This window comes from Spermophilus citellus (genome assembly GCF_964194105.1).
Source record: "Spermophilus citellus genome assembly, chromosome: 3".
Classification (NCBI taxonomy): Eukaryota; Metazoa; Chordata; class Mammalia; order Rodentia; family Sciuridae; genus Spermophilus; species Spermophilus citellus.
Window position 1 is genome coordinate 32,877,506 of NC_138184.1, and position 15,300 is coordinate 32,892,805.

A 15,300-nucleotide genomic window follows, 5' to 3' on the forward strand; every position below is an offset into this window, starting at 1 on the left:
TCTAGTCTGAGAGCACACCGTGATTTATTTTTCTATAAGCCAGGCTGCATGTTCTGTTCATCAATACATGTCCTTACATGTGGAAGCCTTTTCCACATGGTGCATTGCTGTGCTCCAGGGGCTCTTTGAAAGTGAGCCTTTCAAGTTCATGCCCTACAGATCCCTGAAGTGTCTGGGAACTTACCCTTTGCTTTTGCCAGATATTTGAAATTGGAACGCTTTGGGGCTGCACAACATTGCTGTGCGATTCATTACAGGACAAAGAAATGTCTGGGGTTAGGCAGGCAAGCAACTAATGATCCTTCATTTTGTCCAGAAAGCATCAAGATCGATATGTAGGACATGCAACATTTATGAAACACTGTGTTTTCTTTTTTTTCTCTAGGGGAGGGAGAATATATTGGATGATCTTTTTCTGCAGATGGCAAAAACACTTAAATGATTGACACTGTTTAACACCTGCCTCTATAGCCTCTCCTTCTTACCTGCTCATAGCAACACTGGTGCCTGATTTTGTTAACTTCCTGTATCAACTAAGCTCCTACTCAAAGTTTGATTTCTGACATTGATATTTAGCTCCACTATTCCAGGTAATGAAAACCTAGGAATAACATTATAATCTAAAGTAAACAAAGTGCGTTTGGGGAGATGCTAAGAGGCATTAATGATTCATGTTATACTCATTAAAATTAGATATTTTATGAATAAATTGGAGGAGTCCAGAGGAAAAGCAAGATCCAAAAGAAGGTATATATAAAATTCCCTCCTAGCTCACATTATCTATCAGGAATGAAAATTCAGTATCAACATGAATCATGTTTAATGAGAAAATTATTTTCATGATGATTCAAATAAAAATGGTGCCAGCAACATAAATGTGGTCAATGTTTTATGTCCTTGCAAGTGTCCTTAACTATGAAATGTTAGGATTTGAAATTCAGAGACAATGGCACAGTGGTGCAGCCCTGTAATCCTAGTGGCTCAGGAGGCTGAGGCAGGATGATTGCAAGTTCAAAGCCAGCCTTGCCAACATAGCAGGTCCTAAGCAATTTAGGGAGACCCTGTTTCAAAATAAAATATAAAAAGGGTTGGTGATGCAGCTCAGTGTTTAAGTGCCCTTGGGTTCAATCCTGGGTACCAAGAAAATAAAGAGAAAGAAAGAAACAAACAAACAGAGAGACAAAGAAAAGAAGAAGAATAAATTAATTAAAGGCAAAATGTCAAAGTTTTGGGTTGAAGTAGTTATTTTTCTCATTATTTTATAAAAATAGGACCCTAGGAAATTTGAAAACTATATGTTCATCTAAGGAAAATAATTAGCTTCACATATCCTGGGGGAATAATCATTATTCCTTGGAGCAACAGACATAAAAATGGCATTGTACTTGCACATGCAGTATTTCCCCAATACCTTCCTAAACGGAGAAGTCAGCAAGGGAATATAGTACCCATTGCTTAGTACTTGCTTGGAGTAAGATTAAAAGCAGAGCTTTTAAAAAGAACCTAACTTATTTTGCATGTAATCTTTTTGACAACAGACTTGGTGCCTGAGAATCTCAGGCCATTATTGAATCACTGTGAGTCCTCATTTACTCAGTCTTAAAGTCCTGCATCAAAATTATCAATGTGCAGTTCTGCAAAATCATCAACTTCTGAACTCAAGCATGCTAAATTTTGGTAGTGCAGTATACTGAGCCTTTTCAGATTTTTTTGATTTCTATTTTTGTTTTAGGTAGGCCAAATCAATTGATGTTGGTTTTAATTAGTACAATCACAAGCAAGGACAAGCTCACTAAAATACTGTACTGAAATTGGTTAGGAAAATGGTCACTTTAAAAAATAAGTCAAAGGACTATCCCCAGCTATCAGGACTAGTGATATTCCTTTTTCTGTCTTCAAGATGGAATAAAAATTTGGATTAAGATATGAATTTCTGAAAATAAGATTTCAATGATATCTAACAAAATAAGCAATGAGGATGAATAAAGACAGATACCATAACCAAATTTGATTATACCAGGCCTCACATAGAAATGATACCAGTAAAGATTTTACTACTGAACCTTTAAAAATACCCATATCTTACCTTATGTCCTCTTTTATTTCACATATATTTACATATCAATGATTAAGTATTTTTAATTAGCATCTCAAACTTCTATTAAACTATTTGACTTCCAAAGTGATACATAAACAAGCAAATTTGAGAATAGATGCTGATCAATATTATATATTCAATTCTATTATATTGAGTGCAAAGCTCATAAACTATATCTCTAAGAGTTTTATAATTGAGTATCATTTTTTTTCTTATTCCCATGAGATCTAAGTGAAGAGAAACTCATAACCAAATTCCTGCTATTCACAATGTTTCCATTGGGTGTAGCTATGATATTAGATAGGTTAATGTCACAGTCTGTGTATTCAAGAAGGACGCCCGGACATTTGAGGATTTGCAGTGACATTCTTTGTCTTAAGCATTAAATTGTATTAGTCAACTGTATGTTCTATGGGGAAAATCAAACAAAACATTTTAAAATCAATTGGGTCAAGAAGGATTTCAATGTCTTTTTTTCCAAAACGATGAAATCTAAAAAGTAAAACACCCATGTTAAAATTTAATCAACAATAATTTCCACATAGTCTTGCTTTTAAATTTTTACAAAACAATATAACTCATATCTAGTTTGAATGCCTGCTGCATAAACAGGCATCTGTTGTATCAACTGGGATAAATAAGAAGAAAATCCACAAACAATGCCATTCCTTGATTCAATGATAGGTCTCAGCAGAGTGTCTTAAAATATCTGTTTATGCTAAACGGGGAAAAAAAAGTATTTCTCCTAAAATGCAAGGGCAGCTTACATGCTGAGATGAAAACTGCTAACTCCTCTCTTAACAACACCATATGTCTCCAATTGGATCATAATGCAGTTGGTTCTCGAGGGGATGTTATACATGGGAGATAACCAGATCAAGGCACAGTCTCTGCTGTATGTTCACTCACTGATTTACCAGTCATCATCTACTTTGGGTCTTCCACATCACCCAGTGTCAGTGTGAAGAGTCATCTTGCTTGTCTGACCACCCACCCACCCACTAAATCATAAACAAAACAAAAACAAAACAACTCCTGATTCTTCCAAAAGAACATTTTTTTTTTGCCCACATTTCCCTTCTGTATAACCTTGAACTATTATAAGGAACTGAAATACTCCACCCCTATACTCTTTAAGGAGCTTTAACACTGCATTGTGGCACAAACACTTTTGAAATCAAACTTAGTTTTCCTTCCTGAGAATCATCATACTGTAAAAAGCAAAAAACAAACAAGCAAGCAAAACCCCAAAACAAACAACAACAACAGCAGCAAAAAAACATTCATCACAAAGATAGTTCTTTACTTATTGGAATTTTTCCCAGTTTAACCCTTCAGTCTTTTAAGTTTTTGTGCATTAGTAAAAGTACATTTTTTAAATTAACTTACCTATTATCAAATACTTTACATGTAACTTGCTGCCAGATTAATATCAAGTTGAGGCATTTATAATGCTGATATACATGGTATATTTGACTTTTCTTATGCTGAATATAACTCCTGAGAGCATGAAGTTATATCTTTTATTATAACATTTGTAGAACCTTAAGAATTTGCCTAAAAATTCCCCCATACAAAATGCCATGGGGTAGTCTAATTTGGAACTTCTCCAATTATCTCTAATGAATGGATGGTATTTTTTTCAAAAGTTTCTGTCTGTCAGTAATCGATATTCTTGTAAAATTTAAAATTTGGCATTTAGAATTCCTGGCAGTGTCAAATTGCCATAAATGTTTCTGATTGCTTACTTTCCTTTCTGTACTTTTCTTGTCATGGACTTCTAGGAAATGCTTGGAGACGGACATCAATCTGTGGACTCCACTGTGAATATCACTGTTTAATATTTTATGAACTACAAACTACAAGGTGTCAACATTAATGATAAGAGTATAACCTTCCCTAATGTTTTAAACGCACTCTTTGTTAATGAACTTTGCTGTGTTTTTCTTCTATTTTACTTTAGCCAAGAAAATGTTCAGATAAAAGGCCAAAGAAGATACACTAAGAAACTTTTGAGAAAGATGAGTTAGTGTGTCGTACTGTACTTCATAGTGGAATAGGGAGTGGGAGCATGGGAGGAATAAATGAACTCTAGATAGGGCAGAGGGGTTGGAGGGGAAGGGAGGGGGCATGGGGTTATAAATGATGGTAGAATGTGATGATCATTATTATCCAAAGTACATGTATGAAGACACAGACTGGTGTAAATATACCTTGTATATAACCAGAGCTACGAAAAATTGTGCTGTTTATGTGTAATAAGAATTGTAATGCATTCTGCTGTCATATATAAATAAAAAATAATAATATACATTCATGCCACTCCACTGAGCCTCAGGATGCTAAAACCAGAGGACTGAGAGTTCAAAGTCAGCCTCAGCAAAAGCAAGACACTAAGCAACTCAGTGAGACCCTGTCTCTAAATAAAATACAAAATAGGGTTGGGGATGTGGATTAGTGGTTAAGTACCCCTGAGTTCAACCCCCAGTACCCTTCCCCTCAAAAAATACAGATTTATAAAAGCAAAGTTTTTCTTTTCAGTGACCAGGGAAGGGCCTTAGCACATAATCATTTTAAAAATAGCAATAGGCCTTCTTAATGACACTTCTTACCTGGGATGCCTGGTGGTGTTTTCAGATATTTTCCATTAAAATGTTGAATTACCACTTCACATTTTTCAGTAGACTCCATTCTGGCAAAAGAAAGTAAACAGGGGATCATATACTTTTGTCAAGTTGTGCACTATATATATATATATATATATATATATATATATATATAAATATATATATATATATATATATATATATATATATATATATATATATATATATATAAGAGAGACAGACAGGTGGGAGGAGAGAGAGAATACAGGGAGGAAGGAAAGAAATTACAAAAGGAAAATGAAAGGCAATGGAAAGGTTTGAGAAATTTACTCTTATTGTCAACTTTTGCTGTGACTGTGATGACCAGGCTGATAAAGAACATCACAAAGCCATCATCTTTGTTGAAAGTATCATTCCCTGTAGTGAAAATTGCCCATGTGGATGGCTCTCTGCTGGAGCTTCACCCAGAGGAAGCCCAGAGACATTATCTTACTTAATTCACACAAGAATGTTTGGCAACTGAAAACGTTCCATAAATGCCTACCAAGTGAATGAATCAGCCAATCTGAAAGGTATGTCATGTCAACAAGGGCACTCAGGCTTGAAGACATGAACTATTTTTCTAATAAGTGGTAGAATCAGTATTTGAACGGATCGCTATCCAACACTAAAGTCTATTCTATAACTGCAAAGCCATACCACAGAGGAATTCACCAACCAAGATGAGGAGACATGTCTTATTTAAACAGCTCTTAGCATATACCATATAGCTCTTAACCCAGCTAGTCACATCAGCACCATGACACTTTTGTTGAAGACACACTATGTGAAAGACACCCAAAGAGAGTTATTTGGGACCCTGCATGTGGGACAAGGATAGAAATACAACAACGTCAGAACTTATACTTTCTTAATTTTGAAATTTGGACGGTTGCCTCCTTTATTTTTTAGTACTAGAATTCCAATATTCCTGAACTGGGGGTTCTCATGCAGAATTTGGGCATCTCACATACAATTAAAGGAATGAATGTTTTGAACCATTCCACCATAATTTCGATTTTGGCAGTGTTGACATGTCTTAAGTACTGAAGCATTCGTAACAATTTTTAAATAATGAATTATATCTGCATCTTGTTTTATAAAATTAAATGGAGAAGATAAAAATTAAAAGTTTATTCTGATGAAAGGAAATTAAGTCCCACAAAAATAAACTAGAGGCAAAAATAAGCTTAAGAAACAGCACGCATATTCATGAAAAAAGATGTGCATGAAATGTGTGAAATTTGTCCAAAAGGCATAGTATAATTTTAGATTTTCTGCTATGTTATTAATATGAGCATTCTTGCAATGGATACCATCGATACAAGTTGTCAAACATTCCTACATTTAAATTTTATGTGTGTTTTCAGAAACCTAATACATGACCATATTACATGTAGGGGAAACAAGAAAAAAAATATGTTAACAATTGCCAAATAAGTAATACATATTTATTGTTGCTACAAGAATTTAAATATAAGAGGCACCTCAAAACCCAGGAAAATGCTGAAAAGTTGGCACAGAGGCAGAAAAGGCCTTTGGAGAACTTAGTTAATGCATGGACTGAGCTGGGGAGAGAGAGGTCTGGGCCCCTCTGTACAATGAGGCAGAGAGAGCCAGCCACATAGCTGAGTGGAAAGTTCAACTGGAGACTTAGAGACAGACTGGGAGATCTAAACAGGGTATCTATAAGACCTGGTGAACAAAGTTAAAAATCATATCAGAAACTCCATTAGAGAGCTGTAATTATTTCCTGCCAAATCTTTAAAGTTTGTTTTCAGATGTATATTCCTGTGATTCATGAGATGAAATCTTCCTATATTGCTACCCATGGCAAATCCCTACCACCAACCAGGTCCAACTGGGCATGATACCTGTATCCTTCTTTACACAGAGCCCTCCCATAGAACAACATGCATTTGATTGAAAGCTCTGCTATCACCATCTTAAAATTCTTGATAATTTTTTTGTCTTAATAAGGGGCTCTACGTCATCATTTTTTCATTGGGCCTCATTACTTATGTTGTTGATCTGGCTATTAATGCAAGAAACCAATTTGAGGTCAATAGGTCATTATTCATTTTATCAAATGACACAAAAGATCCACATAAATATTATTTGGGGAAAATCTTAAGATTGAGTTGATGTATACATAAAAATATGTAAGCATCATAGTATAAAGTTTTAATAAAGAAGAACAAAGATAGCATTTTGCAAATCAAAAGCTAGTTCATAATATAGATAAGATGAATCTTTCCTTATTCTAAACATTAGGGCCAGCTAAATATAATTTGCCCAACTCTTTTAAGTTGTCTTTCCAGTGGAATGTTTTATTATAAGTCTTCCAATGTGTTCAGATTTTTTTTCCTTTTTTTTTTTCTTTTTGTAAGTAGGAAACTTCCATTTCTAAGAACAAATGAATTTTAACTGTGTTCTGTCTTCCCACAGGATCTACTATCTATTGTCTCAGGGAAAATAACCTTTCCTCCTAGCAGAGGCATGAATGGGAGAGGAAATGTAAGCCCTTAATTACTACAGATGTTACTTTATGGAATTTTTATTCTAGGAGAGCTACAGAATGAAAAGCCTATGCCCTAGAGCCCCCTCCCTGCTCAATCTCTCTCTGGGTACTCATCCAGCTAAAAGGCAGTTAAGACTCTAAAACTTGCTTGCAGAAGTCCTCAAATCAAATCCTTTGTCTTTGCCTTAAAATGACATGGAATTCTGAAAGAAGACCCAACCTAGATGGGGTTAGTGTTAAGTTGATTCTACATTATGTGTTTTAGGGGACACAGAGGAAGCTAAGGAAGAAAATCAGGTGGCTAGCCCATTCATTCCCCCCACCTACAATATTTCAGTGGTTTGAAAGTTTCCAGTCTTCCCATCTGAATTCTAAATATGATCATCTTTTCTTAAAGCTGTTTTACAGCCATATCAGGCTGGATGGGGGCTGTTTCTATGAACACAAAGACAGCAGCATAGATTGTTCACTTTGGGTTCATTCAGATTTAACTAAGTGAAGTCTGCTGTGAGCCTTTAGAGACTCTTCTCTGAAAGAACACATGCAATAAAATTCTGTTTTTTGTAGCTGCCGGCATTTAGTGTCAAACCATGTTTGCTGCACCACCCAGGAGTGACAATTTCATTTTAATGCATGGGGCACATTTTAACAAGGCCACTCCCAGCAAAGATGGCAATAAAGGAGTGGCCAAGGGGAAAAGGTTCAGTATTCCTCATGCATTTTATGTGGAAACAGAACAAAAGTGGGGCCCAGAGAGGTGGGGCGGGGGTCAGTAGCAGCCTGTATTTGAATAACCATCTCAGGAAGAATGTGCCCATTTTCTTCTCAAGTTCCACAATTAAGGGCTCTGAAATGCCAGCTCAGGCTATCTGAAATCTGGCACACACTTCAGTTGAAACTGACACTAGCATTATCAAGTGAGCCTGAAAGACAGCACAGCAGATGCAGCTGCCTTTGCATGTGCCTTTCAGACGGGCCACTGAATCACTACAAGTGCATCTATTCTTCCTAGGCGCTACCTGAGCCCCCTCTCATCCCTCAGAACAGCTCGGAGTGCCAGGCTAACCATTCACCTGACAATACATTAATTGGGCTCTTACAAGGCTCCAGTCATTGTACAAAAGATTCAAGGTTTTCTGTTAGGTCGGATTTTTAAATATAAATATACATTAAAGGTCCTGTTTGACATACTTTCTTGTCTGAGTGCCTAAGAATGGCTGGTTTCAGTCATTTGAAATGTGCCATAGAATTGTGCCACTCCCCTGCCCCCAGCCGCCCCTCTTTTTAAACAACAGCTAAGAGGAGCTGATTTCACAGCCAATACAATTCCCACAGGCAAATTACATCAGATGAGAGCCTGATCCAATATTAGTAGCATGTTCTGTGTCAGACTTAACACACAGAGGTGGAAAAAGTATTTAGCAAACCATTTGCAGCCTACCTATCTCACCTCAACAGCGAATCTCTTGGTTTATAATCTTAAAGCTATTAGTATTATTAAACATGTATTTAAAACAAATCCACTCTGTCATTTATTATGGTTAATTAGAGGCTTCAACTATTGTGAATTGTTTGTGGTTTTGCAATCACAGGCTCTGTACAAATTATTGGCAAACTTAGAACATCCAATGTTGAAAGCCAAGCCTCCTCATTTCCGGTAAGATTTACGCAAAGAGTCAACATTAAAAAGATTTTTTTTTTTTAAGTACTAAAATGTGCACTCCTAATATTTCATAAACAAATTAGGTCATTTTTAGTCCAGCATCCCCAGTGAGTACTAGAGACAAAAGATGAATGGAGGAGTTGAATTTTCTTCTTAGATTTTGCAATTTGTTTACTTCCTGTCTGATGTCTAATATTCCTAGGATACAAGCGTCACAGATGTCACATGGAAAAGTAAAGGGAATGCCCTGCTATCCTCTTTTGTATATACTTGGACATCTTGGAGATGTCTTGCTCAGTATATAATGCATTACCTCTTAGGAAATTCAACTATGGATAATATTTGAATAATGAAACCCCTCTCCAGAGTTTTTGGAATCATTTAATTTTAGGAATGGAAATGGCCTCAGATAGACATTCTTGATAGTACAAATGAAGAAATCAACATTGGAACACTGTGATTTGCTTCCCTAAAGACTCATTAGTGTATGGTCCTGGAAGAGGACCTTTGCCTCTTGACTCAATTCAGACAGCTTATTTAAAAGAATAGAAGATCACTGCTTGCCAGTCAACCCTCTGGATTTCCTATACTGACTTGTCCACTTCAAACTGCTAGAAGCTGAATGAGACCTGCTATCTCTTCTCCACTGGCCACTATTAATTAGAGCAATCATTTTAAGACATGGTGATTAAACCATGATATGATGAGAAAGCCACTTCATCCCAATGGCATTCTTTCTAGAAATCCATATGTAATATAGGTCCTATCATGATAAAAACATCAAAAAACAGATCTGGAGGAATTCTCCAGGATGCAGAATCAGTACTATTCAAGGAGAACAAGGAAATCTGAGAAAATCCCAAAGACCAGAGCAGGCTGGTGAGACAGGACAATTGAACTAACATGGTATCCTTGATTGGAGTCTGGACCAGAAAGATAATATTATTAGAAAACTTAGTGACAACCAAATAGAGTCTGTTGCTAACAATAATATGCCAAAGTCAGTTTCCTAATTTTTTTTTATGTGGGCGAGGGAGTACCAGAGATTGAACTCAGGGGCACTTAACCACTGAGCCACATCCCCAGCCCTGTATTGTACTCTATTTAGAGACAGGGTCTCACTGAGTTGCTTAACTCCTTGCTTTCTCTGAGGCTGGCTTTGAACTGGCAATTCTCCTGCCTCAGCCTCCCAAGTTGCTGGGATTACAGGCATGTGCCACAGCACCCAGCCCGCTTTTCTAATTTTGGCAAATTAAATGTGCCATGGTAATGTAACGTGTCAACAATAGGGGAAATTGATGTGCAGTATGGGAGAAATCTGTATTATCTTTACAAGTTTTCTGTAAATGTAAACTTATTCCAAAACAAAATTTTTATTTTTTAAGAAAATCACTAACAAAAAACAAATAATCCAGTCAGTAAATGGGCCAATGAACTGAACAGACATTTCTCAGAAGATAATTAATCAATCGACAAATATATGAAAAAATGTTCAACATCTCTAGCAATTAGAGAAATCCAAATCAAAACTACTCTAAGATTTCATCTCATTCCAGTCAGAATGGCAGCTATTAAGAATACAAACAACAATAAGTATTGGCGAGGATGTGGGGAAAAAGGTACACTCATATATTGCTGGTGAGACTGCAAATTGGTGCAACCAATATGGAAAGCAGTATGGAGATTCCTTGGAACACTGTGAATACAACCACCATTTGACCCAGCTATCCCTCTCCTAGTCTATATTCAACTTAAAAACAGTATAAAACAGGGACATAGCCACATCAATGTTTATAGCAGCACAATTCACAATAACTAAACTGTGGAACCAACCTAGATGCCTGTCAGTTGATGAATGGATAATGAAAATGTGGTATATGTACATGGTGGAATACTAATCAGCATTAAAAAGAAAATAAAATCATGACATTTGCAGGTAAATGGATGAAGTTGGAGAATATAATGCTAAGTGAAGTTAGCCAATCCCACAAAACCAAATGTCGAATGTTCTCTCTGATATAAGGAGGCTGATTTATAATGGGGATGGGGGATCATGGGTGGATTAGACAAACTCTAGATAGAGCAAAGGGGAGGGAGGGAAAAGAAGGGGGTATAAGGGTAAGACAGATGGTGGAATGAGATGGACATCATTACCCTAAATACATGTATGAAAACATGAATGGTGTGACTCTACTTTGTGTACAACCAGAGATGTGAAAAATTTTGCTCTATATGTGTAATATGAATTGTAATTCATTCTGCTATCATACATAACAAATTAGAATAAAAAATAAAAAGTACCTAAACATCTAAAAAAAATCATTAAAACAATCAGGAAACCATGTTGAAAATTTCCAGTGTCTTGGGCTGACCCAGGAGGTCCTGACACAATTGCTTGGCTTGACATCTAGGCATGAAGTTTAAAGCTGACCAGCTGTGTGCAACCATGTTAGAAACTATCGTTCTAGAGTTCTATGTCAGATATCTCAGACTGGAAACCATGAGACAAATCCTTTTAATAGGTATCCTTTGTTTGGACTGCAAAGCCCTTTTGGAAAATCTGAAAGAATTGGGAATGCTTAGAAATCAGGTGTCTTCACATGGAGATTTTGTGTTTCTCACCAAAGGTGAGATTGTCTGACCCATGATTTCTACATGGCAAATGTGGCATAATTAAAAATATTCTTGGTCTTTGCCCCAGTTTCCTGCTTGAGTGACAGGAATATTTTTGTTATTCTGAATAGACTCTTTTTGATCCCACCTAGGTTTATGCTAATGTGTTCACTTGGGGTGGGGGCTAGGTAGCCTCAAAATGGGGGCTAGTCACCTAAAAGACCAAGATCTGATTCATGGATTGAAACCTTCAGCTCTACTCTCCAACTTCTGAGGACTGGAGTTGGAGCTGGAGATGGACCATCTTCACCAATGGTCACCTCCATGAGAACCTTCATGAAGTCTACACACAAGGTTTGGGGAGCTTTCAAGTTGGTGAAAATAATGATGTTCCAGAAATGTGGTGAGCCCAGAGAAGGCATAGAAGTTCAACATCCATTCTCTTATACCTTGTCCTTATGCATCTATTCATTTTTGGCTATTTCTGAGTCATAAAATGTTTTTATGAGTCATTTTAGTGAGTTATTGAGCCTGAAGATAGTTTGCGGTAACTTTCAAATTAGTAGTTGTCCAGTTAATTGTGAGTATCCCAAGCATCCCATCTGCAGCTGGGTTGGGACAGAGTCCTTACACCTGTGGAGCATGAGGCTAACTCCAGGTAGGTAGTGTAAAAATTGACAAGAAGTGTGGGACATTCAATGTCACAGAGTTGAAGAATTGGTAAGCAAAAATAATAGGTATTGATGTCAGAAAAAGCCACATATTTGGTGTCAGAACAGTGCCAGATTAAAAAACAAACAACAACAACAAAACAGAGCAACCACGGGATAGAGTTGAGAAGCAGTTGCTTTCATTAAACACAGTCAGCTTTCCATCATTCCTACCAATCTGTAACAATTGCTAATCCTAAATCAAAGTATTTGTTGCTGAACTTTCAATGTTTTATTTTTAAATAGTAGAGTCAAGAGGAAAAAAAAATATTTAAATTAATTTATCCATGTGCACTGGCATTTTTTTGTTTGCCTTTCCCTTATACATCTTCTGCCCTGTTATATGCCCCCAAAGAAGCAGCTTTTGCTTCTGTGGACTATATCATTCTGTCTCTATTATTGGCCAGCTTTCTATTGGGCGCAGGCATTGTAGGTCTGAAGGGATATCAAAAAGCAAATTTAGAAAGTGGCTGAGTGATTCCTACTCATTCCATTTGTAGCAGGGGTTGCCTTTCTCCCTGGCTACAGTTCTTTCAGTCAGTTCCTCCTCCAATGCTCTGGCTCCCATGGGGCTTTGGAAGTCCTCTACCCACCCCTTCAGCCCTGTGAGTGGTAAGTGCACCCTCCTGTTCTCTGTTGACGTCTCTTAACTCTGCCCATACTTCTCATGTTCCAATCTCTTTAGATGTATCATCTGGAGTGAACTTTTACTTCCTTCCCACACCCTGCTTTGGTCCTCTATCAACAATGAAGGAACAAATGATATCCTTAGAGGCTGTGTATTTCAATAAACATGTAAGAAAACATTTTTCCTTCACTCAATCTGGAAACTATTTCTGGCATTTAGATTAATTCACTACTCCGTGCAGCACCCACACCTAGATGCACAATAATGTAAATTTAGCCACAGGTCAATGTTTTCAAAAGGAGTTTTGGTTAAATAAATGGAAGAAAATTAAATTTAAAAAGTGAAACTGAGATGAACTAGAAAGTCCTACACCAAGTTAGGTACCTACCATTGAATGCCCTTAGAACAGAGATTATTTTTTAAAGGTTGTTTTAAAACCATTTAAGAGATTTAAATCTCTTCAAGGGATGGGCATATTTTGTCTCTAGATGTTATTATCCATAATACATCTTTCTCTTGTTCCATGGTTTAACAACTTTTTTTCTTTTCTGTTTCCCAAACATGCCAAACCTGACCCCACCTAAGATGGCTTACGTTCTTTCCTCTTTGCCAAGATTGCTCTTTTCCCGTCCCTGCCCACAAGCAATTGTCATGATTGGTGCCTTCTTATCAGCTTAATATCACTTTAAATATTCCCTATTTAGGGGGCTTTCCTGTGCCTGATCCTCGTCCCATATGCTGTATCACTGTCCTTTGATTTTGTGAAAGCCCTGTTTTATTTTGATTTTGTAATTATTCAATATTATTCAATACTATAATTTCAAAGTATTATTTGATATTTGATTATTTGTTCATTATAAATTTATTGACATCTCCCTAATCCAACAGAACATAATTTCATGAAAGCAGATATTTTCTCTTTGTGTACATCTCTGTATTGCTGTATCTAGAACAGTTACTGGCATTTAGAAGGGACCAAGACATATTTATTGGATGACAAATAAATGAGTGAAGAAATAAGTGCATTTTATGTATCAGGAAAAGGCTCAGGGTATTTAAATAATTGGCCCAAAATCTGGTAAGAGGTACTGAACTAAGTCATTATCTAAGATATTTTCAATCTCTGAAAGAACTATGTTCTTAATCACAGAAATGTAGAGAACAAATGGGTCGCACCAACTCACAGAAAAGTGAGCACGTAGGAAACATACTACAGAAGCTAAATCAAACTTACAATCTGAAAGATATTGGGCTATATTTCCAAATCATTCTTCTCTATGGGCCAGAAGCAGTCTACTTGTCTTAAACCCTCATAGCCTCTGGATTCTCCAAAAGTTCCTTCCATGCTTAGTGCTTAGAAGAGGTACAGGGCACAGAGACCCTGCAGGTCCTGAGCATGTTGAATGGCCAAGATTTTCAATCTGGAAATTCAGTTTATAAAATTCAGTCTCATCTGGGTAAATGATTTTTCAGAACTTTCTTCTCATTCCACAAAGGAAAATTTTTGGAACATAGATATGTCCAATTTAAAATAAAAAAGCAATGAATATATGTTGCTCCCCTTCTCCAGAAAAAGACTTGAGGGCTGGGGATGTGGCTCAAGCGGTAGCGCGCTCGCCTGGTATGCGTCGTGCGGCCCGGGTTCGATCCTCAGCACCACATACCAACAAAGATGTTGTGTCCGCCGAGAACTAAAAAATAAAATATTAAAAATTCTCTCTCTCTCTCTCTCTCTCTCTCTCTCTCTCTCTCTCTCTCTCTCTCTCTCTCTCTCTCTCTCTCCTCTCTCACTCTAAAAAAAAAAGACTTGAGTCTAGATTATTTCAGAATAACAAATTATTTAATACTATTTAACTCAGGCTGGATGGTTGGTTTGGGTTTTGAAATCCAGGGCTCTGAGTAAGAAAGAGGATGTTTTGCTTTCCCCAGGCATGGTCATGGCTTTCTGATGGAAATAGAAAGACAAACAGGTAATGAGAAGAAATAAGTGAAAGTAAAAAGAGGCACACAGAAAACAAAGAAGAAGGAGCTGAAGGGGGTACCTGGAGCATCCTCTCCTGCATATTGCATCTGCAGGCAACTAAAAGAGGGATTAAAATTCCAAAGGGGGAAAAAATAGGGAAGAAAGAAAGAAACATGGTCTTATCCTTTTCAACCTCAGCAAATACAAAGGTAACCTGTTTTGCAAACACAGCTGTAGTTTGGAGATTGCTAATCACCAAATTTACACTTGAGAGATTTTCTTTGGTCACATTTGATTTCCTGGATCTATGTGTTTGAGATAGTAATGGGAAAAGAACTGCCAAACTGCAAGAGAGGAATTTTTAACACAATAATGGACTCAAGGTAGATACAATCCAAACAATAAAAACAGAATTTGATAGATATGATCCCCTTAAAAAATCATATATTTACCTACCAT

At 36.8% G+C, this 15,300-nt stretch overlaps 1 protein-coding gene across 8 annotated transcripts in view; it reads right to left on the reverse strand.

The window, feature by feature from the left end:
• The window catches only part of RBMS3 (RNA binding motif single stranded interacting protein 3), a gene marked incomplete at its 3' end in the record, with an annotated part of 671,965 nt that overhangs the window by 233,244 nt on the left and 423,421 nt on the right, over positions 1-15,300 (reverse strand). For all 8 annotated transcript variants that reach the window (XM_081285615.1, XM_081285621.1, XM_081285618.1 and 5 more), the window contains exon 6: positions 4,711-4,790. In XM_081285615.1, the coding sequence (XP_081141741.1) occupies positions 4,711-4,790 (80 nt within the window). The remainder of the gene's footprint in view (positions 1-4,710; positions 4,791-15,300) is intronic.